The sequence below is a fragment of the Microtus oregoni genome, unplaced genomic scaffold (assembly GCF_018167655.1).
Source record: "Microtus oregoni isolate MIOR12 unplaced genomic scaffold, Mior012 000031F_ref0000149, whole genome shotgun sequence".
NCBI classification, from domain to species: Eukaryota; Metazoa; Chordata; class Mammalia; order Rodentia; family Cricetidae; genus Microtus; species Microtus oregoni.
Genome location: NW_024543090.1, coordinates 22,421,032 through 22,446,771, shown reverse-complemented (window position 1 = coordinate 22,446,771; position 25,740 = coordinate 22,421,032). Strand labels below are relative to the sequence as shown.

Genomic DNA, 25,740 nt, shown 5'->3' with positions numbered 1-25,740 from the left:
GTTGCCTTGTCTATCTCTTGTAGACCTGCATTCATTCGTCCAGTGTCTGCCCTTTCCACATCTTCTACATAAACCTGAAGGCTGAGTCCTCCTATTTCTGTTATTTCTAGAAGATGCATTATTATTATTATTATTTCTGAAAGATGCATTATTACTATTATTATTATTATTTCTGAAAATCCGTTGTCTACAATTCCTTTTCATATGACCCATTTTGCCACAATTAAAACATTTGGTATTCTGGTGTCTCCTTTTACCATTGGAAATTGCTTCTTCTACCCATGCTTCAGTGCCATAATCAAATGTATCAACATTGAGTGTATGCAAGACCCATTCTTCCAAAGGCGCTGATCTGAGCTTTAAAGGCCCCAAAATCCTTTTGCATTCCACATTTGCATTTTCATAAGCCAAAGACTCAATCATTATACGTCTTGCTTCTGGGTCAGATATCCCTATTTGTACAGCCTTAGTTAATCTTTGTAAAAAGTCACTAAAGGGTTCTCTCTGACCCTGTTTAACTCTGACAAATGATTCCATTCTCTGTCCTGGGTCTTGTACCCTGTCCCAAGCCCCTAAGGCTGCTGTAGTACACATGGAGAGTGTGTTTTCATCCAAATTAGCTTGTTCCTGAGGGTCGGAAAAGAGCCCTTCACCTAGAATTTTATCTAGGGAAATGTCAATTCCCTTCGCTTTTTCCTGCTGTTCTAAGAGTCTAGCCTCTTGCCTGAATAAGCATTGCCATTTCAATTGCGGTCCACTCTCAAGTACTGCAGAGCTCAGCTGGAGCCAGTCCGAGGGGGTTGCTCTGCTTGTCGTGGCCCAAGATCTTAGCATCTCTTTAACAAAAGAGGCTTGCATCCCAAAAGTCATGACAGCCTGTTTAATTTCCTTGAGGTCATTCATACGGACAGGCTCCCATGTATCCTCCTTGATGACCCTAGGGTTTCTGGAACCAATCACCTTCTCTGTTGTTATTACTGGAAAGGCAGGTAGAGCTGTAGGTGGAGCTTTGTGGAAATTGTCCCGGAGAGATTTACCCACAGATGTAGTTAAAATTTGCCTTTCTACCCTTTGCTCTTCTTCATCAGAATTTAGAAATTCCTCAATCTTTTCAATTCTATTCACCATTGCCTTCTGCAATGTCTGAATCTCCTGTCCAGAATTATGTTCCAAAGCCTTCATTGAGGATTCTAAAGTATGAAGTTTGTCCGTTAGAGATAACATCGCATCTTTGGACATAATTTTTATGGCATAAACCGTGCCTTCTTGTATTGACAATCTTTCCGTCAATCTGTCATAAGCTTTAGACAAAATCCGATTGTCACATTCAGCAATTTTGATTCTCTCAGTTAATGTTTCATTTCCTACAGAAAGGGACTGAATCTTATTCTCCAAATCAGCTGTTCCCTCTTCCATAGTAATGAATTTCTCCTTAATATCAGCCACTAATGTTTCAGTTCCTACAGAAAGGGACTGAAACTTACGATCCAGATCAGCTGTTCCCTCTTCCATAGTAATGAATTTCTCCTTAACATCAGCCTGGAGAACTTCAAACTGATACTTGAGAACATTGTTATCAGCCTGGAGAACTTCAAACTGATTCTTGAGAAGATTGTTGTCATTCTCAATTGTTTTTAAGTGTTCAATCTCTGCCTTAAGAATCCTGGATTCGCCTCGTAAAGACTTTATCATATTTCTATTATCAAACCATTTGGTGCCAATGAAAACTACAAATCCCAGAAGGATCCATAGATGTGGGGTGATAGACGCCTCTTGTAAAATCTCCCACATGGTACAATTAAAAAAATTGTTAAATTCTGCCGGGTGGTGGTGGCACACGCCTTTAATCCCAGCACTCGGGAGGCAGAGGCAGGCGGATCTCTGTGAGTTCGAGGCCAGCCTGGTCTACAAGAGCTAGTTCCAGGACAGGCACCAAAGCTACAGAGAAACCCTGTCTCAAAAAAACAAAAAAAAAATTGTTAAATTCTTGAACAGTAATGTGTTCAGACATTTTATTTATAAAAGAAAAATTTTTTACCTGCAATGATCGGTTCCTGCCAGTGGTGGTCTCTGTGTTTTTGGAGCCTGTCCTAGAACTAGCTCTTGTAGACCAGGCTGGCCTCGAACTCACAGAGATCCGTCTGTCTCTGCCTCCCAAGTGCTGGGATTAAAGGCGTGCGCTACCACTGCCTGGCTGGCCTCAAACTCACAGAGATCCGCCTGCCCTTGCCTCCCAAGTGCTGGTATCAAAAGCGTGCGCCACCACTGCCCGTCCAAGTCACTTTGTCTCAGACCAAATCTGCCATTGTGGCAGCTTTTGTTGCAAAACCGCAGGTACTGGAGCTTCTGCTAGTTCAGGCAGTGGGGTTCCACTGCAAAACTTAGCCAAGGCAGGCAGAATGGGCCTGTGTGGCCGAGTATGTCTCGGACTCGGCACTGGGGCCAGAGTCAAGAACTGAAAAACAGCACCCGGGAGGGTGCTGTGTTAGCTAGCGGGCTACCCGCTTGAGTTGGGGGCAAAATAGCCCGACGTTGGACGCCAAAATGTAGCGGCGTAAACGAATGCAGACAGATTGTAAAAATATATATAGTTTTAATGTAGAAATAGACTTACAGAACCACCGTTCCCACGGAGACCAGGAAAGCAGAAGAGACGGCTGGGAGCACGCTCGCCAAATTTATAGGCAGACATTAGCCCGAGGCGAACATGCCCCCCAAGGGGCGGGACTTATCCCTACATCAGGAGGTCCCATTTATTCAATGAGGCCCTTAATGTCTGTGCTGCTGGGGTTATACGTAGGAAGTGGTCTCCTGTGCCCATGTGTTGTAGAGTACTTCCCACTTTCTCTTCTATCAGGTTCAGTGTGTTCTGACTGATAGTGAGGTCTTTAATCCATTTGGACTTGAGTTTTGTGCATGGCGATAGATATGGGTCTATTTTCATTCTTCTACAGGTTGACATCCAGTTTTGCCAGCACAATTTGTTGAAGATGCTCTCTTTTTTCCATTGTATACTTTTAGCACCTTTAACGAAAATCAGGTGTTCATAGGTTTGTGGGTTAAAGTCAGTTAAATTCGATTCCATTGGTTGACTTCTCTGTTTTTATGCCAATACCAAGCTGTTTTCAATACTGTAGCTCTGTAATAGAGTTTGAAGTCAGGGATGGTAATGCCTCCAGACGATCCTTTATTGTATAAGATTGTTTTGGCTATCCTGGTTTTTTTGTTTTTCCATATAAAGTTGATTATTATCTTCTCCAGATCTGTGAAGAATTTTGATGGGATTTTGATGGGGATTGCATTGAATCTATAGATTGCTTTTGGTAGAATTGCCATTTTTACTATTTTGATCCTCCCAATCCAAGAGCAAGGGAGATCCTTCCATTTTCTGGTGTCCTCTTCAATTTCTTTCTTCAAAGACTTAAAGTTCTTGTCAAATAGATCTTTCACTTCCTTGGACAGAGTTACCCCAAGATATTTTATGCTATTTGTGGCTATCGTGAAAGGTGATGCTTCTCTGATTTCCTTCTCTGTTTCCTTATCCTTAGTGTATAGGAAGGCAACTGATTTTTTTGGAGTTGATCTTGTATCCTGCCACATTACTAAAGGTGTTTATCAGCTGTAGGAGTTCTTTGGTAGAGTTTTTGGGGTTGCTTATGTATACTATCATATCATCTGTAAATAACGAGAGCTTAACTTCTTCCTTTCCAATACGAATCCCCTTGATCCCCTTATATTGTCTTATTGCTATTGCTAGAACTTCCAGTACTATATTGAAGAGGTATGGAGAGAGTGGACATCCTTGTCGTGTTCCTGATTTTGGTGGGATGGCTTTTTTTTTTAATCAAAGAGGTCAATCAGACAGAAACCTAATAGAGAATTAAGAGAATTATTGGAGGTAATGAAGCAAATGGACTTAACAGACATCTATAGAACACTCCACCCAAATAGGAAAGAATATACCTTCTTCTCTGCAGCTCATGGAACCTTCTCGAAAATTGACCACATACTTGGAAACAAAGGAAACCTCCACAGATACAAAAAAAATCAGTGTCCACCTGTGTCTTATCAGATCACCACGGATTAAAGTTAGAAGGCAACAACAATGCTACCCCCAGAAAGCCGACAAACTCATGGAAATTGAACAGTCAACTACTGAACCACACCTGGGTCAAGGAAAAAATTAAGAAATTAAAGTCTTCCTTGAATTTAATGAAAATAAAGAGACAACATACTCAAACCTATGGGACACAATGAAAGCAGTGCTAAGAGGAAAGTTCATAGCACTAAGTGCCCACTTAAAGAAAACGGAGAAAGCATACATTGGGGACTTAACAGCACACCTGAAAGCTTTAGAAAAAAAAGAAGCAGACGCGCCCAGGAGGAGTAGAAGACTGGAAATAATCAAACTGAGGGCGAAAATCAACAAAATAGAAACACAGAAAACAGTCCAAAGAATCAATGAAACAAAAAGTTGGTTCTTGGAGAAAATCAACAAGATCGACAAACCCCTATCCAAACTAATTAAACAACAGAGAGAGAACACGCAAATAAATAAGATCAGAAATGAAAAGGGGGACATAACCACAGACACAGAGGAAATTCAGAGAATCATTAGATCTTACTACAAAAGCCTGTATGCCACAAAACTGGAAAATGCAAAAGAAATGGACATTTTTTTAGATAAGTACCATATACCAAAGCTAAACCAAGACCAGGTGAACGATCTAAATAGACCTGTTAGTAGCGAAGAACTAGAAACTGTTATCAAAAATCTCCCTTTCAAAAAAGCCCAGGACCAGATGGTTTCAATGCAGATTTCTACCAGAATTTCCAAGAAGAGCTAATACCTATACTCCTTAATGTATTTCACAATATAGAAACAGAAGAGTCATTGCCAAATTCCTTTTATGAAGCTACAGTTACCCTGATACCAAAACCACACAAAGACCCAACCAAGAAAGAGAATTACAGGCCTATCTCACTCATGAATATCGACACAAAAATTCTCAATAAAATACTGGCAAACCGAATCCAAGAACACATTAGAAAAATTATCCATTATGATCAAGTAGGCTTCATCCCAGAGATGCAGGGCTGGTTCAACATACGCAAGTCTATCAATGTAATCCACCATATAAATAAACTGAAAGAAAAAAACCATATGATCATTTCATTAGACACTGAAAAAGCATTCGACAAAATTCAACACCCCTTTATGATAAAGGTCTTGGAGAGATTAGGGATACAAGGGTCATACCTAAATATAATAAAAGCTATTTAAGCAAGCCGACAGCTAACATTAAATTAAATGGAGAAAAACTCAAAGCCATCCCACTAAAATCAGGAACACGACAAGGATGTCCACTCTCTCCATACCTCTTCAGATCATTCTTTGAAGCAGATCAAATCTTAGTCCATACTTGCAAGCAAAGGCCACAGCTCCTCCCTCCCAGCAGCTGAGCCCATGCAAACACTACAAACCATTTTTTTGCTGTGGTGGCTCCTCATGGAGATTCATGTATACGTGAATAATTAAACTTTAATTTTTTTGGTCTTGTTCCTTCTTTTAGGATTGTTAAGCATTTATGATTTTTCAAAACATTTTATTTGTTTATATTTTATGTGTATGAGTATTTTGCCTGTATGTATGCATGTATCCCATGTGTGTACCTGGTACCTCTGGAGACCAGAAGAGAGCATTGACCATTCTGGATCTGGAGCTATAAACAGTTGTAAGTTGCCATGTGGATATTGTAATCAAACCCAGGTCCTCCGGAAGTACAGTCAGTGGTCTCAGTCACTGAGCCATCTCTCTAGCCCCTATTGAGCATTAAACAAAATTCCTTGTTCCTAGTTTTTTGCTCTCTGTGTAAAATAAAGATTGAGAGTCTGTCATAGTAACTGAGGCCACCGCCTTCCAAGTGGCATGCGACAGTGAGAATACACATTATCTTAGGGGAACTGGTTCTGTTCTCAGCCTCACTCTTGTTGTCTTTAAGACAAGAGAATTTGATTCACTCATCTCCACACCAGCCCCGATATTATATGATTGCATTCTAAAGAAGAAGAAGGAGAAGGAGAAGGAGAAGGAGGAGGAGGAGGAGGAGGAGGAGGAGGAGGAGGAGGAGGAGAAGAAGAAGAAGAAGAAGAAGAAGAAGAAGAAGAAGAAGAAGAAGAAGGACTAGAAATGTAGCTCAGTTGGTAGAGTGCTGGCCAAGTAGGCACAGACTCCATGTACAACCCCAGCACTGTGTAAAACAGACATGTAATCCCAGTACTTGGAAGGTGCATGCAGGAGGATCACAGGTTTAAGGCCATCCTCAGCTGCACAGCAAGTTTGAGACCAGCCTGGGATACACCAGGCCCTGTCTCCAAAAAGGGAGCCTGAGTAATGTGCAAAAGTCTGGATTTTATTCATTGTTTGGATTTGGAACCAGAAACTAATATTAACATTTAATGGGCCTTAATAAGTGTTTGACATTAGGCTAATGTAAAATAATACAAACAGTTAGGTATGTACAACATCATTCATTTCCCATAACTCTGCAAAGAGGGAGGATTAGTCTGAGAAGAAAACTGAAGTCAGGAAAGTTGCTTGCTTGAGGTTGCACAGCTGACAAGAAATCTGAGCCCCAATGGATGGAACTAGAAAACATTATTGCCGGGCGGTGGTGGTGCACACCTTTAATCCCAGCACTCGGGAGGCAGAGGCAGGAGGATCTATGGCAGTTCGAGGCCAGCCTTGTCTACAAGAGCTAGTTCCGGGACAGGCACCAAAGCTACAGAGAAACCCTGTCTCGAAAAAAAAAACAAAACAAAACAAAAAAAAAACCCCAAACATTATTTTGAGTGAGGTAACCCAGACACAGAAAGACAATTATCACATGTACTTACTCATAGGTGGTTTTTAAACATAAAGCAAAGAAAGCCAGCCTACAAACCACAATCCCAGAGAACTTAGACAACAATGAGGACACTAAGAGAGACTTACATAGATCTAATCTACATGGGAAGTAGAAAAAGACAAGATCTCCTTAGTAAATTGGGAGCATGGGGACCTTGTAGGAAGATTGAAGTGGGGAGGGGAGGGACAGGAAGGGGAGCAAAGAAAAATGTAGAGCTCAATAAAGTTCAAAAAAGAAAGAAAGAAAGAAAGGAAAAGAAATCTGAGCCCCACTCTTGGAAGGGGCTTTTGATTCGTGTGGTTGCATGTATCTCGCATGCATGACTTCCCTTTTTTTCCACAACAGCTCTGGGTATCAAGAGCTGTGACTTAAAGGCAGCAGAAAACAACGAGGAGCACCACACCAAAGCCCTCAGCTCCCGGCGCCTGGTTTTGAGGAGGGGACAGTCCTTCACTATCACCCTGAACTTCCGTGCCCCAGTCCACAAATTTCTGAGTGCCCTGAAGAAGGTGGCTCTCGTGGCACAAACTGGTATGTGGAGCCGACTCGGGTGTGGAGGGAGTCCCTCCCCACCAGTGGAGCAGACTTGGGGATGTGGAGGGAGTCCCTCCCCCACCAGCCTCTCAGAACACCAAGGTGCGGGTGGTCCATGCTGCAGTTGGGCTTCAAGCTGCCTTGCTCTGCAGAGGGGGCTGTTATGGGGATGTACATGATGATGTGCATGAGGAATTCTGTTACTACGATTCCAAAGTGCTCAGCAGCAGTACCACTAAGAGCTGTAGGAAAGGCTGATGGGGTCTAACTCTGGCTACATATAGCATCTAGTCTGTGCTAATTGTTGAAATCTGTATTATGCATCAGCAATTGAATCAAGAACTTCACGTGCAGTATCTAATTTGGTCCCTTCACAGGCCCTCCAGGTCCACAGGTTCTGCTTCCTCAGAATCAACCAACCATGATGGGACATACCTGGGCAAAGACTGTCAAGTAGTCTTTCCCTTGTCATCATCAACTCTTAAAACATACAGCACAGGGATCATTTACACAGCATTCATGTTGTGTAAGGATTCATGAGTAATCAAAAGATTATTTAAAGTATACAAGAAAATGCAAAGTTGTGTTAATTTATATAAAGAGACATAGACATCCTTGGATTTTGGTATTACTGGAGGTCCTGGAGCCAATACCCCTGGATCGGAGGGATGGTAGTATCATTATTACACCTATTTGGTAAACTGTGACCCTTTCATAGATATAGCTCTATAAGCACCAAGAGCCTGTGTTCCCCCATCATCCTCCGCAGCTCCTCATTATAAGAGGACCTCTTTCCTTCTCCAAAACTAACTGGTGTCTCCTCCGTCTTTATAATACCTTGACTTATTACTCTGAGCTGTGACCTGAAAGTCCAAATGACCAACTTATTACTGTGCAATTTTAGGAGAGCAGCCTTCCAAGGCCAACAAGACTCAAGCCATATTCCCGATTTCCTCTTTGGGGGACCGAAAAGGATGGAGTGCGGCAGTGGAAGAAAGAAGTGCCCAGAAGTGGACCATCTCCGTGACCACGCCCGTGGATGCTGTCATTGGCCACTACTCACTCCTGCTTCAGGTTTTAGGCAGGAAACAATACCCTCTGGGCCAGTTCACACTGCTCTTTAATCCCTGGAATAGAGGTAAACTTGGACCTCAGCTAGACTGAACTGCACAGGGTGGAGGGAAGTGGAGCTAGGCTATAGCTCTAACAGGGAGCACCTGCCCCAGGTTCTGTGGGCAACACCAGCATTAATTCCAGCAGGTGCCTCCTTAGGGTCCTGTCTTGCTATCTCCGGGACTTCATGTTAGAAATATACTCTTGTCTTACTACTAAACTCGGGAGCCAGTTCAGGCTATTTTGGATTCATTGAAATCAAAGTTCTACCCTTTACTGTAGCAGCTCAGTCGTTAAGAGTGTTTGTTGCACAATCATGAGAATGAAGGCTTGGTCCCAGATCATACATAATAAGCCGCATGTCCAACAAGTGCCTGTAAAGCCATATCTAAGAGATCCAGTGTGCTCTTCTGGCCTCTGAACACACAGGCACCAGAGCATCCTTGTGTATGTAAACTCAGACATCATACATTGGAGAGCCATTGGCTCTGCTTGTCGGAGAGATGATCAAGAGAGGTTCAGATGGACCAGGTGTAGTAGCACATGTCTTTAATCCCAGTACAGAGGAAGCAAAGAAAGAATTGGGAGCCTAGGCAACTCTCTATTGCTTAGTGTTTTTGTAACCTAGAAGCTCTCTTGATGGTCTTTTAATGAGCTCAGAACCCCATGCTGACTCCAACTCCCTAAAGTGAACAACGGTTTCTAAAAGATATCTAGGATATCTTTTTTTTTTTTTTTTGTAGTTTTTCAAGACAGGGTTTCTCTGTAGCTTTGGAGCCTGTCCTGGAACTAGCTCTTGTAGACCAGGCTGGTCTCGAACTCACAGAGATCCGCCTGCCTCTGCCTCCCGAGTGCTGGGATTAAAGGCGTGCGCCACCACCGCCCGGCTTCTAGGATATCTTTGAGCAAAGGCTCAGTGAGTAAAAGCAATTGCTGAACAAGCCTGATGATTTGAGTTCGTACCCCCAGAATCCAAGGGAAAATCCAATGCAATGTGCTTATAGGAAGACCAGAGCCAGAGAAAGGAGAATTTCCAGAAGCTTGTAGGTCAGTTAGCCTGCCTTACACAGTGCAGAAGAGACCCTTTCTCAAACAAGGTGGATATCTGAAATTGACACTCCAAAGTTGTTCTCTGACCTATGGTCTCTTCATGACACACAGCCTCACCCTTGGATAAGGGAGATGGAAGAGGCACTAGGAAGGGACTGTGGTCGCCCTGGGCCCAGAGGACATTTCCCCACAGAATCCCCATGCTCCTCCCCACCCTGTCCCCTGTGATCACTCTGCTTAACCTGTGTTTAACTGCTGTGTTTATTTTGCTTTTTTCCCCTGCCGCACCCTTTTGTTGTTACAAATCTTCTAGGAAAGACTCAACAGGGACTGGAAAGCTCCCAAGGATGGTCCTGGTTTCTTTTGAGCCAGTAGGGCTCCCGTTTATAATCTTCTGGGAACCACTAGGCTTTTGAAAGTTGTCTTGTTCCTGACCACACCTTGACTGACATAGGGTGTCTGGGCCAGCTCCTGAGAAAGCAGTGAGAAGGACCCTCCTGAGTCTTCATTGGTCCCAGAGACACAAGAAAAGGCTAAAATCAAACCCAACCTGAGCTGGGAGGGCAGAAGCCTAGGCATGCAGGACAGACCTGGCACCCTCAGGCCCTCAACTTGTTGCTAACTCTGTTTCTTGCCAGATGACACCGTGTTTCTTCAGAATGAGGCTCAACGCACTGAATACTTACTGAACCAAAATGGCTTTATCTACCTGGGCACCGCTGACTGCATTCAAGAGGAGCCCTGGGACTTTGGTCAGGTAATAGGAACCTCTAGACGATAAGAGGAACTCTGCCTGTCTCACTCCTTCAACACTAAGGCTGAACAAGGCTATCAGGTGCAAAAGTCCTTCAGCAAGAATCATTTCTTGCTGGATGGTGATGGTGCACGCCTTTAATCTCAGCACTCAGTAGGCAGAGGCAGGTGGATCTCTGTGAGTTTGAGGCCAGCTTGGTCTACAGAGTGAGTTCTAAGACAAGCTCTAAAGCTACAGAGAAAATCGTTTCTTTAGCCCATTTCAGTTTTGTGGTGCCTCTGTTTCTTTTGGACCACATTACACTACTCTCTAGAGCATTCTGTTAAAGCACCTCTGCCCACAGAATAGAGACCCGTGCCCTGGCCTGACAACCAGGCAGCCAGGCCACCATTTTCCTTCCCAGCAGCCACCTCATGTTCTGACTCCAAGGACATGTAAGCTGAGTAACTCCCTTGCTTGGACTAGCTTCCTTCTCTTTCCCCTTAGAATATTACTTCCCCAGTCTTACAACCTTCTGGAAGATTCCCCAAGTCCTTAAAGACAGAGGAGTTGTTCCACCGTGCCATCTGCTGCCTCTCCGAGAGTCTAAGTTACATTGCTATGTTACCTGAGATGCCATATCCCAACCAGGGGCTCCTCCAGAGTGGGAGCTACCTGGAGTCTTCCACACCTGTCTCAGTGCCTTGAAGGCGTAAGTCATAAACAATGCCACACCAGTTTGGAATTGTGATTAATAGGGTGGTATTTATTTAAAGGGGAAAAAACTTACAGATCACCATCAGCCCTCTGCGCAACCAGGAAGGGAGTCTAGTCGCTGGTGGAGCAGGAAGTGAAGAGAGAGAGGAGAGGGAAGTGGCCGCTTTTTTAAAGGGAGAGAGACCACGCCCCAATGGGCTGGTATCTCAGCGGCGATAGGCTGGAGGAGTGGGAGGACCTCCCGTAACACCTCCCCCTTTTGTTTAAATAAGAGAGTTCTAAACCTACTATGAAATTATATACAATAAGTACAAATATCCTATTCTAACTAGCTTAGGTCTTGTATAATAAATAACTTGGCCAAATCATGAGAGAAAGTAACTACATTTATATAGTCTTCAACCCCATCAAAGATCTGAGAAGGGAAATAATGTTACCTGGGTAATTAGGAAGTTCAGTAAAACAACTTCCAAAACATGCAACAAATCACAGAGACAACTAGCTACCTGGGCAATCACCCAAAGTCACATTAGCAGCGTTGAAGCAACCAACTTTGGCTAAGGCCTAACATAACTGACATACCATTTTCAAAGGCAAGCAACTTTTCAAAACTATCTTACCCTGTCTTGGCAGGATATGACAGCCCTGTTTTATCCATTGATGCATGCTCTGTATCTTTGTCAGTGGTTGAGGTATGGGCATTTCTTTGTCCAGAGGCCAGTTCTGCCAAAAAGAAAGGCTCCAGGTGGAGTGTCTTTGGTGCTCAACATTCTCTCGGGAATAGAGCGGTGTTGCCAGGAGCAATTGTGTCTCACTACCACAAAACTCTGAGTTAGATTAAAGGCCATTTTCTACAGCTCTTTGAAGAAGTTGAAGATTATCTATCTATACTGAGTATAATCTCTATATATCTAAAGAACCTGATTAGTCTAATTATAAATGACAAACTTAGATGACTGTTTATCTATATACTTCTCAATATCTATCTAACTTTAAGACTAAGACAATAAATGGCTGTGTAACAAATGAGGACAATGACCTCCAAATATAAACAATGTACAAATATACATCACAGTAGGTAAATATATATCAATACACAAACATTATATAAGTATCTTAATCAGAGGTAGAAATGTACACTGCAATATGGTAAATATATACAATATATATATCAATACAATATATGTCAATACATAAAAAATGTTTTGAACAGAGGTAGAAACATGCATGTATACAATAGTCAATATAATTTAACTTTGTATCAATATACAAGAATCTATACCAATATATTTGTCTAAAAACAGTAACTCACAATTACAAATCTATTATCCCATCATCCCTCTTTTTTTTTCTTTCTAAAGGCGTAAGTCATAAACAATGCCACACCAGTTTGGAATTATGATTAATAGGGTGGTATTTATTTAAAGGGGAAAAAACTTACAGATCACCGTCAGCCCTCTGCGCAACCAGGAAGGGAGTCTAGTCGCCGGCAGAGCAGGAAGTGAAGAGAGAGAGGAGAAGGAAGTGGCCGCTTTTTTAAAGGGAGAGAGACCACGCCCCAATGGGCTGGTATCTCAGCGGCGATAGGCTGGAGGAGTGGGAGGACCTCCCATAACAGTGCCTGTACAAATATTAATATTTACTCAGTAGAAATCAATGAAATTCAATGAATTGAAATGACACAATACTGATAGTGGCACATGCCTTAAATCCCAGCACTTGGAAGGCATAGGCAGACAGACTTCTGTGAATTCAAAGTTAGTTTGGTCTACACAGTTAGACACTCTTTCAAGAAAAATAAGTAAATAAAATGGCCCAATACCAATCTTTATGAGATCACACCCTAGTAGGAAATTAAGGTCATAGATCAAAAGAGCAGGTGTTGGGGACACACTGGGTGTTCCAGGGAGAAGACGGGAGAACCAGAACACCACAGTGGATGTTGAGGCAGGTGAGTGAAACCTAAGACCCAGGTTTAGGAGAGGAACAAGGTAACAGAACTCTTCTGTGAGATCATGCCTGGCCTGGGAACCCTTCATCTCATCCCACATTGTCCTACAGTTTGAGAGCAATGTCATGGACCTCAGCCTGGACTTGCTGAGCATGGACAAGCACGTGGAGAAGTGGAGTCAGCCTGCACATGTGGCCTGTGTGGTGGGCACCTTGGTGAGCATGAGGCTGGGGGACCAGAGGGAGAGGAGATGGGACTAGAATACTCGAATGGAGGGGCTCACCTTCGTGGCTCTGGAAGCTCTCAGAGCACAAATAGTTCCCCTCTTCCAGGGTGTGGGAGACAGTCCTCAGAGAAGAGAAGGATAAGGCAAGAGAGTGAGAGATAGGTTCACCAAAGAGAAAAGTCAGGAGGGGGAGACTGGCCTGGCTTCAGTGCAACTGCTCTCACTCCTAGCCCCGCCCTGAAGGGAGAGTCCTAGGAAGGAAGATGTGCCCTGTCCTTCTCAGGGTTTGCTGCTATGGTGATCTAAGGGTCTTGTTTTATTTCTAAGTGATCCTAAGAATATGCAGACCATAAAGGAGGCTTGGTGTTTCCCATATGTCTTGGTTAGGGCTAATATTGCTGTTATGAGACATTATGACTAATGACTAAGTAAGTTGGGGAGGAAAGGCTTTATTATGGCATACATATCCCGAGTTACAGTCCACAGAGGCGAGCCAAGGCAGAAACTCAGAGAACAGGAACATGGAGGCAGGAGCTGATGCAGAGGCCATGGAGGGGTTCTCTTTACATGGCTTGCATGGTCTGCTTTCTTATAGAACTCAGGACCATCAGCCCAGGGATGGCACCACCCACCATGGGCTGGTCCCTCCTTCATCAATCAATCACTGATTATGAACATGCCCTGTGGGCGGCTGGAGAGATGTCTCAATGGTTAAGAGCACTGGCTATTCTTCCAGAGGCTCTGAGTTCAATTTCCAGCAACAACATGGTGGCTCACAACCATCTGTAATGAGATCTGGTACCCTCTTCTGGCCTGTAGGCATACATGCCGACAGAACACTATATACATAATCAATAAAAATCTTTTGTTTAAAAAAAAAAGAAAGAACATGCCCTACAGGCTTGCCTACAGTCAAATCTTATGGAGACATTTTATTAACTGGAGTTCTCTTCTCTGAGATGACCCTAGCTTATATCAAAATTAACATAAAACTATCCAGTACTCCACACCCTTAAAAATTCTCTCTGAGAAGTAATACATTCTCCGTTTCCTCTCATATCTCTCAATCTTCTTCTGAAAGGCAGGATGTGGGTCAAGTCTATTCTAGGAGAAGGAAGAGGCTTGAGATAATGGCCTCCAGGACCCAAGCAAACAGCATTGAACTGGGGCAGAGGAAGCTGAGGACCAGCAGACCCAGCTCTCATGCTCTACCTCGTGGCTGAAGCTGGAGAAAGACAACTAGGCCTGGGTCTGGCTCTGAGATTATAAACGGGTGAGGGTATAGGCTGGAGCCTCCAGCATGCTGGTTTGACAGGCTCCCGGATTGAGTCACATGCTTGGCAAGTCAATGAACACTCCTTGCTGGCTCCTGGAAGCCGTCCAGCCCCAGGACTCCCACTAACAACCACACATCTGCCCCAACAGCTGCATGCTCTCAGGAAGAAGAGTGTCCTGCCTATCTCACAGACCCACGCTGCCCAGGAAGCGACCTTACTGTACAAGCGACGGGGCAGTGTGCCCATACTGTGGCAGTGGCTCACTGGCCAAGGACGACCTGTGTATGAGAGTCAGGCCTGGGTGTTCACTGCGGTTGCTTGCACAGGTACAGGGCAGGTAACACACAGGTCAGTCTTCCGGGCTGCTGCAGTGTCTGGCCTGCATCTTGAGATGTCCCTTGGCCTCCCATGTGAGGAGGACAGCTCCTAAAGCAGGCACTGCCTCCTATCCACAGCCTTCCCCTACCTGTTTCCCCACCAGCTGTGTCTTCTCTTTTCCCTCAGCAAATCGGAGCTCATTTTCAAACTCTGCTCCAAATTTACTTTCTCCCCCCAAAACACCCTCACCTGTCCCTCACAGAGCAAGCCTCGGTGCTCCTGAGTGTCCCCCCCCCCACCCCCGCCGGCTCTATATTCCTGTGCTGTGTAATTTGTGTGCCATTTACCAGCCTTCATCCATGTGGTTCGGACTTCTCCTCGTCCCACAGTGTCCAACCTGACATTTAAGGCAGGTCCTGTCCAGCCTTGGACTTTTCTGCCCCTCGGTCCCTGATAGTTTATGCCTCTTCCATGCAGTGCTACGTTGCCTGGGAATCCCAGCACGCGTCGTTACCACATTTCCTTCAGCCCAGGGTACCCGTGGGAGCCTGCTGGTGGATGAATACTACAATGAGGAGGGGCTCCAGAATGGAGAAGGACAGATGGGCCGTATCTGGTGAGAAACCTAAAGGAGAAAGGGTTCCAAAGTGCCAACCAAGTTCCATGTGGAGCCGCTTGCTTGCAGAGCCCTGAGCTAACAGCAGAGCATAGGTTCAGGATTCTTATAGGATGCTGAGGGTCAGTGATGGGGTGTACTCCTTCTAGGAGAATCATATTTCTTTCTATGCAGTGCCCTCCTGTCCCTATGGCAATGACTCCCTAAAGTCATGTTTCTAGATTCTCTTCCATATGCCCCTTTTTTTTTTTTTGAAGTTTTTGTTGTTGTTTTGTCTTTGCTACTTTTAGGATCTTCCAAACTTCTGTAGAATGCTGGATGAACAGACCTGATTTGTCCCAGGGTTATGATGGATGGCAGATTCTGCACCCAAGAGCTCCTAATGGAGTTGGAGGTAAAGCCCAAGGGTGGGCCCAGGACTAACCAGGGCTGCAAGAACTGAAAAGGTCCCTTGAACAGGATCTAGGATCAGCATGTGGTCCAAAGAGGGTCTTCATCCTCTAAAGCAAGACAAGTCATGATGATGGCCAGATGATGCCAACAGGATCAAGGGGGTAAAGATGTCCACTACCCCATCACAGACTGCATGAACACTAGGCCCACTCCAAGCCATGGGCAATGAAGAGGAAAGGGTCTTAAGATAGCTATGGGTATTCTGGAGTAGGGCCTGGCAGGGTGAGATTTGTCTGTGTATGATTGAAAGGGGCCACACAGTAAGAACAAGCCTAGAGAGGGAAACTTCAAAGCAGCCAAAGAATGGCGCCTCCTTGCCCTGGAACAAAACGGTCAGAGCCCGGCATGTAGAAAGCAATCAAGAAGGCAGCCTGCTCAAAGCCAATTAGTATTATGGCTGTGCACCAATTATGTTCCTCTGTAGTCCTTTCTATCCAGTCTCTGGTACAGGTTAGGACCTAAGAGTATTTTCACTGTATAATTGGTTCATCTGTGATACTTTCTCAGAAAGCCTGTCTATTTCCTACCTCTGACCTTGATCCTGGACAAAGAAAAAATAATGTATGGGAAAAGGAACGACACAATGAACTCTAAACGGAGCAGGGGTCTCAGTGGTTTTTCTGCTCATCTGCCTTTCTCTCCCTCAGCCCTAGGATCCTGCAGTCTGGTCCCAGTCAGGGCAGTCAAGGAGGGGGAACTGCAGCTGGATCCAGCGGTATTAGATCTTTTTGCTGCGGTAAATGCCAGGTGTGTGGTCTGGAAGAGCTGTGAAGATGGGACCCTGGAACTGACCCAGTCCAGCAAAAAGAACGTGGGTGACAGCATCAGCACCAAGGTCGTGGGCAGTGACCGCTGCGAAGACGTCACCCAGAACTACAAGTATCCTGAAGGTACTGACCAGCAGAGGGAAGGGCCTACTCAGACAGATGCAGGCTAGAAAGAGTCTATCAAATAAAAGGAGGTTTTTCAGCCCTTGCTGACGCAACTGCCAGTTTGGATCAGTCGGTTCTGCCCTGTAGGAGGCTGAGGTGTTGGATGAACGACAGTGTTCTTGGCTTTTATTCATGAGATATCAGTCCCTAATCCCAGCCAGTTCTGATAGCCAAAACTGTCTTCATTTATTTTCAAATGTCCTCTGGGGTGTGTGTGTGTGAAAATTACCCCCAGTAGAGACTGTTGTTATGAAACAAAGCACTAAACTGAGCTAATCCCTGTCTGAAGACTTTCAGGACCTACGGAGAGGATGTTACTCCTCTCTTCCTCCCTTCCAAGATTCCCCAACTATTTCTCTCTATTAGCCTTTTTTGTCTGTCAGTCCAAATCTGGAGGCCTGTAACTCCCTGGAGCCTTCCCCTTCACAACACTGTCCTTGCCTGACTCTGTCTTCTGCACTCTTTCCCACGACCTTGTTAATTAAGGGGCTTCCTTACCTCCTGCCTATAGGATGGCAACTCCCTGGCTCTGGTCTCTCCATCACAGGTCCCTTTTCTACTTCAGTTCCGAGAATGAACGTTCTAAGACATGAATGTCCTTGTCTCCTCACTCAAGAATATCCTATGGCACCTTTGCCCCAAGTCCCTTAGGTCCTTATGTGCCTTCACACATGAAAAGTCAATTTCTTGCAAAAATGTCTCCAGCAACAACATTGACTTGTCGAAAGACTTGTTTTCCTTATGCAAAGGCAAATTCAAAGCCCGAGACATTTGCAAAGTCGTTTAGGATCTTAGTATCTGGGAAGAAGAGGTATATAAAATTTTAATCCTACACATTTACCAGAAAGATCTGTACCTGCTGGATTAGAAGTCTGTTTTGTCTCTTCTATTCTTCAGGGTCCCCTGAAGAAAAAGCGGTCCTGGAAAGAGTCCAGAAAGAAAGAAGGAAACACTGGAAAGACAAAGGCATGCGTCCTCCCAGTCCTGAGCCTGCTGACCCTCTGTACCTGTTCTTGGAAACACCTAGCTCTCTCCCTTTGAGAGGGAATGGCCAAGTCTCAGTGACCCTGATTAACCCCACCGACCAGGAGAAGGAGGTTCACCTGGTGATTAGGGCCCAGGCTGTGTACTACAATGGAATCTTTGCTACTGATCTCTGGAGGCAGAAGCAGTCCTTCAGGCTTAGAACCAACCAAGGTAACTCTCACTGACTCCTGCACACCCCTGGTTTTATCTTGGGCTCCACCCACAGGTCTCTAGAGATGGCTTTTAGCCCATTAGTACTCACACTCTCTCATTCATTCATTCAACACATTTGTAATTGTCACTTGGCCTGACAAAGGCGAGAGGCCCACAATTCCAATCAGATAAGTAAACCAACCCATTCCGTCAAGGAGATTTGCGGAGGCCAGCAGAACTCACTCACCTGGGGCAGTCTCTTCCCAGATGATTCATAGCAGGCTCTTTTGAAGAATGACAGACAAGCCAGACAGAAAAACACACAAGACATTCCAGACAGAGGAAAGATGTACAAGGGTTCCTTCCCTTCCTTAGATACTTGTTTAATTGGCCTGAAATGAGGTCAGCACAGGGATTTTTCAGAAATGCTATGCATTTTAGGGTTAAGATTCCCTGAAGTCACTCTTAAATTTGGTCACACACTGGAGTCACCTGGGGAAGCTCTATGCCTGCGCTACACCCCAGGCAAATAGGGAAAAATAATAACTTCACAGTAGACACAATCAGGATTTACAAAACTCCTGAAGATCCAGGCTGTGGTGGCACATGCCATTAATCCCAGCACTCAGAAGGCAGAGGCAGGTGGATCTCTGTGAGTTCGAGGCCAGTCTGGTCTACAAGAGCTAGTTCCAGGACAGCTAGGGCTATTCCACAGAGAAACCCTGTCTCAAAAAACCAAACAAACAAACAACTCCTAAAGCAATCTCTCTGCACAGGCAAGCTTCAGGAGCAAGGAGAGAGCTCATCTGCAGGACTGCAGCAGCCTTCTGCCTGTCCTGGGTCTCCAGTCTTCCCATCACGGTGCCTTGACTAAGCCTAGCACGAGTTAGCATAAGAGCTAGTCATGACTCGGATTGTGAACAATCCTGTGCATCACACTCAGGAGCCTGAGTTTTGTTGTCCAGGAAACAGGGAGCTAGTAAAAAGTTTTCATCAGTGGCATCAGTGTAATCAGAAACCCATTTTAAAAAGAAGGACCTTTTGGCAACACGGAATAGAGGGGTCACAGCCGAGCAGTTTTTTTAACCTTGGCTGCACACTGAAGCACCTGGGGTATAATCCTAAAGCTGAGCCTTGTTGCCAGCCTCTGAGCTAATTGCCTTGGGGTGTGGCCTGGGTTTGGAACTGCAGTACAAAGGATTCTTACCTGCAGCCAATATAGAGAACCAGTAGGTAAAAGTGGGGTGGGAAGAGGCTTAGTAGCAGTTGAAATCCAGAAACTAAAGCCAGGCTAACCTGGCAGCACTCAGAAATAAGACACCAAGTGGGTAGGAGAAATAGGACTTGCGAATGCGGATGTCTGCCTGTGTTTGGGGTGAGTCACCAGGAGAGGAGAAATGCAACTCTTGGGAGAGAGATGAATCGAGTTATCGCATGTTTTGTTAAAAGCCCTTGAGACATCCAAGTATTCCGACAGCCAGCAGGCATCAGAGAACTTAAACACAGGGTTCAAGATTTAGTCCATTTTGGAGAGCAGGCATAGAAATCCTAGGACAGAGGGAGTGCCCCAAAACCCAGAGCTGGAGGACAGCCTGTAAGAGGAGAGGGTAAGGATAGAGCCGCCGTTACATCAGCACCTCATAAGGTGTGGAACACTTCGAGGGGGAGGGATGGAATGAGGGAGACAGAATTCTGAGTCTGAGGGGACAGGAACACTCAGCAAGGCTGGCAGAGAGGTCACGAGACGTCCAGGTTGAAGACCATGGGCTGGGAAAATGACCTGGCTGAGAGACAATGATGAAGGCTGGCTTCCAGGGGTTCAGATGAATTGAACTCAGAAGTGACACAGTGCAGTTCTTCCTAAAGCACGATGGGGATAGGAGAGACTAAGTGGAGAGTCACCAGGGACAGCTGGTAGAGAGGGGGCAGTGTGATTCTTTGCTTTGTTTTGAAGATGGATCTGCTCAGATGCTGAGGTAAATAGCACAAAAGCTGAAACATTGGGAGAGGTGGGTTAAAGATAACAGCACAGATTCTGGGCAAATAGCCAATCGGAATGACTATAATTCAAAATTTACTGAGTACTTAATATTTGCCAGAGATGGTGATGAACGTATTATATGCTTAATCTCATTATTCTCACAACTTTATCATTCTTAGTCAGCAGAGGAAACTGAGACACAGAGAAGTTAAATGATTTGCCTGAGGTTATACAGCTCATCAGCAGGGGATGATGGTGGAACACATATTTAAAAAGCATAGGACTCATCATGGACAAGGGGATAGCACACCCCCTGGGGGGAGGTCTGTTTGCTGGTTGAGAATGGGAACTAGAGCTTGAGAGAGTCCCATTTGGTAATGTTTCTGTGAAAAAGGCAGGGGAAGGGGAGAAGGGGCAGGAACCCTGTAAGCATCTTTTCAGCAACTACTGTGTGGTGAATTTTGAGATGGCACTTCAGTCAAAGTGTGCCGCATAACACAAGTCACGCCACCATTTTTAGGCACGATGCCATGGCTCGTTCTACTTCACAGGAGCTTTTCTACGACCCCAGTGAGGCAGTCTGCTGGGAGCGTTGGCAGAGATGGGCATGGGACAGGGATCTTGGATAAGTGTGGGGTAGCCGTAGGGAATGCAGCATCGCTCTGACCTCAGTGAGACCCTAAGTCCTCTGTCATTCGTGGAACTATGATTTGATTCTGGCATGCATGCACTCCATGCTTTGTACTGACTTGCCTGTTGTATGTTGCAGTGCTGAAAATATCCACCAACCTGTCCTTCTCCAATTTTGAGCAAGACCCACCGGAGAACAGCTTCATCAGAGTCACAGCCTTGGCAACACACTCTCACGCCAGCCTCAGCTGCTTTGCTCAGGAAGATGTAGCCATTGGCAGACCAAATCTTATCATCCAGGTGGGCACTCCTCCTTCACTCAATTACTCTTAGCTGCTGCCAAGCCTGACTGTTGGGTGGAGAAGTTAGGGGAAGGGTTAGGAGGCGTGGCCTTGTTAGAGAAGGTGTGTCACTAGGGATGGGTCCATCACAGTCTCACGCTTTTGTATTGTGACCCATTGATTTATAACTAGGACCATTTATGTGGCCATGTATTTCAAACTATCCATTGGTGCCTGGTGGGCTCACCGGTGGTAGACAACTGAAAACGACTGTCCCTTCTGCAGAATCTATCAGTAACCAGTAGTTCAGCAGGATAGGTAGTGTCTGATGAGCCTCTTCCAGCTCCATGATTGGCTGCTGGCAAGCCCACTCTTGTGCAATGTCAATGCAGGTGACTGCAGCTGCTGTGACGTGTCTGACATGGCTGTCTTGTGTCCTGAAGATATCATTTCCCAGCCAATTTCCTTAGCTTTCAGCTCTTACGTTCCTTTCATCCCCTCTTCTTTAAGGTCCTTTGAACCTTAGAGCAGGTGGTATGAATGTCCTGCGTAGGGCCAAACATTCAACCATCACTTATTCCTAACACCTTGACAGCCGTGAGTCCCTGCACTGTTTTGACAGTGTTGGCGGGACAATGGAAGCTTTGCCTTGTGCCCTTTATCGCAGTACAATGTTCATGAGGTGAAACTGTACTTGTGACTCAGATAACGGATTCCTGGAGAGCAACATACCCAATATCATAAAGCACAGTCCTAAAATGTTATCGCCCTTCTTTTTTACAAGTCTACCAAGGCTGAAGTGAGTAAGACCTGGTCTTCACTTTCAAGAAGCTCTAATTAGATAAAGTAGATACAGCATTTGTCTTCTGTGTAAGAGTAGGAAGAAAAAACACTTGATTTCAACTGTTGGGTTTGGGCACAGCTTCATGAAAGAAATAACACTCATGCTGAATCTTGAAAAATGGGCTCACTTTTAGTTATACATTTGGGGAAGGTCATTAAAGACTGACAAAGCAGGAACAAAAAGAGTCCTAGGGGTGTTATTTAGTCAAGGACGAATGAGGTTAGAGAAGTGGATAGGGGGACAGACACTACAGGAACCAGTCTAAACTGACTTCCAAAGACAATGCAAATGTCTCCAAGACTCCGAAACAAAGAAAGGAGCCACAGAAACCACGTGTGGTGTGGCACTAGAGAGTGCACTTGCAGAAATATTGGAGGAAGAGCAAAGAAGCCTCCTGAGCTGGCTGGCTCAGGGTGGCAGAGATGAGAGGGGTTTGAGGGCATGCACAGCAGAGGAAGGCATGTCTGTGGCTCTGCATCCTTGGCCTTTCTCCACATGTTGTGTCTTCCTACAGATGCCAGAGAAAGCAGAACAGTACCAGCCTCTGACTGTCACAGTCAGTATGAAGAACTCCTTAGACTGTCCCATGCAGAACTGCATCATCTCCATCCTTGGAAGGGGACTCATTCATAGAGAGAAGCGATATAGGTAAGAGATTGTAAGCGGTAGCCAGTCTTTTTCTGTCCTGCCCCCAGGACCCAAACAACACCACCAAGACTTCTTATTTATTATACAAGCTAGTTAATTAATTATCTTAGACTTGTCTCACTAGCTCTTATTATTAAATTAACCTACTTTTATTCATGTGGCTTTTAACCTTTCTTTCATTCTGTATGTCCAACTCCCTCCATGTCTCATTGGCATCTCATCTGTGCCTCAATTATCTTCTACTTTCTCTCTCTGCCTGGAAGTCCCACCTATACGTCCTGCTTAACTGTTGGTTATTCAACTCCTTATGAAACCAATCACAACAATATATCTTCATACAGTGTACAAAGACCCCACAAGAGTAAGCTTCTTACCCCACTGAAAGATCTCAACTGGTTTGAACTCCCTAACTTAAAAACAATAATCTATCATTTTGCCATATCTCTGAAGACAGAGCAAATATCCCTAGAAGTTGAATTAAAGCTACCAAATGGCCTATCTCATTCTAGAACCACCAAATCAACAGAATGAGGGGATATTTTGGAGATTGTGAGGGCACCACATAACCCCCACCACCTTACCTGTCCTGATATTCAGAAAGAGCCTGAGTATTACTGGTGAAGAAGGAAGGATGGATCTGGTACCAGAGAGTACACAGATAAGACATACTGTCTCTCAATGTAACAAAGAATTATACTCTGCTAATCTCCACCACAACATATAATTTGATTTAATTCCTTTCATTTCTATTACTTTCACCGCCCTCCATGTCCTTTTGTGTATGGATCTTTAGCAATGTACAATGACTCCTGTTGCTTCGTTAACTTATATAGCTGTTATGTCTAATTGTTCTTCTCATTTATTTGTAAAGTCTATTTCTTCAGCTACATAATACTCCATTGTGCGCATCTACCACTTCCTACTGCTCCATGATAACAGGCAACGAATACCTCTGTCTCCCTTAATTAGGGTTTCTATTGCTGCAAAGACCATGACCATAGCAACTCTTCTAAAGAAAAACATTTAATTGGGGTGGCTTACAGTTTCAGAAGTTCAGTCCATTATCATCATGGTGGGGTATGGTGGTGTGCCAGCAGACATGGTGCTAGAGCAGCAACTGAGAGTTCTACATCTTAAGTAGGCAAAAGAAAGTGACCTCAAAGCCCACGCCCACAGTGACACACTTCCTCAAACAAGGCCACACCTACTTCAATGAAGCCTCTGTGTAGTACCCTACTCTATGAGTTTATGGGATCCAGTTACATCCAAACCACCACATGTCACTCTCTGGCCCCCATAACTTTGGAAAATTTTCATAATACAAAATATCCAAAAGTCCCCATAGTCTATTACAATCTTAATAATGTTTAAAAGTTCAAAGCTCAAAGTCTCTTTCAAGAGTCATGCAATCTCTTAACTGTGATCACCTATAAAATCAAAATCAAAAAACAGATCACATATTTCCAACATATACTGGCACAGGATATATGTTATCATTCCAAGACATAGGGAAGCAAGCATAGGGAGGAAATACTGGACCAAAACAAGACTGAAAACCAGCCAGGCAAACTCCAGACTCTGCAGCTGATGTCTGATGTCAGAGCTCTCTTCACATCTCCAATTCTGTTCCGCTTTGTTGACAGCAACACACTTCTTTCTCTTGAGCCGGTTCCACTCCCTGTTAGCAGCTCTCCTCAGTAGGTATTGCGGCTCTGGCTTCTCCAACATCTTGGGGTCTCCAAAGCCATCCAGGTTTCAGCTTCGCAGCTTCATACAATGGCCTCTCTAGTCTGCCATGCAGGGACACCCTGCCACACACCTGGCCTCAGTAGCATTCCCTAGTTGTGGAGAAAGATTCCATAACCCCTTTCCTGTATCCTTGACTCTAAAGTCAGAGCCATGTGACTGAAGCTGAGTTCTGCAACTTGCTGGGGCTGGAACATGACCCTCTTATTCAACCTCTTGACAAGCTTTCTGTCCTTCACTGCCTTAGCTTGGCTGTCCTTGAACTTGCTCTGTAGACCAGGCTGGCATCAAATTCAAGAGATAATCCCAGCCTTTCCCCAGCTGGGATTAAAGATGTGTCCCACCACACCCAACTCTAAGCTTTTTTTTAGTTCCTTTTCACAAGATGGAAGTTTAGGTGAGTGAGCTCTTGCCCTGAGGTCATCACTCCCTTTATTCCATTTCTTAATCTGTGAGCCATGACCCTAGAAGAGAATTAACACCTTTCTCTACTTTCCCTTCAGGTTGGGTTCCGTGTGGCCAGGGAGCTCCCTGTGTACTCAGTTCCAGTTCACACCGACGCATCTGGGGCTCCAGAGACTCACTGTGGAAGTAGACTGTGACGTGTTCCAGAACCTGACAGGCTACGGAAGTGTCCTGGTGGTGGCTCCCCAAGTGTCTGTTTAAACCCCAAACTACCTTCTAAGCTAGACATGCTCTGGAGGGAAACTCTGCCTGTCAGACAAATGGGCACCAAAAACCAAGTTAGACTCACAGAAACCAAAATCTATTTTTGTTATGCCAACCCAAGGCAGCCAGAAACAGTCTAAGAATAAATTGCTGTGCATTAGTGACAAAACAGGCTTTGAAAGGATTCTCAGATGAGTTTTCTTTCTTTTTTTTTGTTTGTTTATTTTTGTTTTTTGAAACAGGGTTTCTCTATAGCTTTGGGGCCTGTCTGTCCTGGCACTTGCTCTGTAGACCAGGCTGGCCTTGAACTCACAGAGATTCACCTGCCTCTGCTTCCCAAGGGCTGGGATTAAAGGCGTGTGCCACCACCACCTGGCTCAGATAACTTTTCAAAGTGCAATCAGATGTTTTGAGTGCCTTTCTGGAGTAACTCAGATTTGGGGGAGGGAGGGTCATAAGTTTCACATCGTTTTGTTGCTCATTAATGTATCCATTAACTTACAGGAACGAAAGACCCTAATATTTAAACCACTCTATTTCTGGTTTACAATATCGGGTAGAAATAGAATTTTTAGGTAATTCTAAAATTACATTGATTAATACTATCCCTGGCCATTATCATGAAAGATCTAAATATGACTAAATAGAACTATTAAAACACATAGCATACAACCCAAAAGAATAATCTAAATTTAGCTATAGTGAGGTCTTTTATGAGTTCTATACCCATTAAATATCCCACAGCTCAAGTCTGATGGAAATAATATGGACTTGGCCCAATAGATAAGTATGAAAATTAAGTACATAGAAAAAGACACCCTACAAAAAAGAAGAATTAAAGAACACTTGTAGAACGTTTGGATTTGTCTTTGTTCACTGTGTCTTATTAGTTTACTTACCCTCTCAGTTTTAGCCTTCCATAGCACTTGTTAAA

At 44.6% G+C, this 25,740-nt stretch overlaps 1 protein-coding gene across 1 annotated transcript in view; it reads left to right on the top strand.

The window, feature by feature from the left end:
- The window catches only part of Epb42 (erythrocyte membrane protein band 4.2), a 34,316-nt gene extending 9,210 nt beyond the window's left edge, over window positions 1-25,106 (top strand). Inside the window, exons 2-13 of the mRNA XM_041679076.1 lie at window positions 7,254-7,439; window positions 8,347-8,580; window positions 10,244-10,362; window positions 13,117-13,221; window positions 14,658-14,835; window positions 15,305-15,443; window positions 15,734-15,837; window positions 16,544-16,786; window positions 17,726-18,025; window positions 20,758-20,918; window positions 22,258-22,391; window positions 24,641-25,106. Coding sequence (XP_041535010.1) covers window positions 7,254-7,439; window positions 8,347-8,580; window positions 10,244-10,362; window positions 13,117-13,221; window positions 14,658-14,835; window positions 15,305-15,443; window positions 15,734-15,837; window positions 16,544-16,786; window positions 17,726-18,025; window positions 20,758-20,918; window positions 22,258-22,391; window positions 24,641-24,803 — 2,066 coding nt within the window. The 3' untranslated portion in view covers window positions 24,804-25,106. The remainder of the gene's footprint in view (window positions 1-7,253; window positions 7,440-8,346; window positions 8,581-10,243; window positions 10,363-13,116; window positions 13,222-14,657; window positions 14,836-15,304; window positions 15,444-15,733; window positions 15,838-16,543; window positions 16,787-17,725; window positions 18,026-20,757; window positions 20,919-22,257; window positions 22,392-24,640) is intronic.
- The last annotated feature ends 634 nt before the right edge of the window (window positions 25,107-25,740 follow it).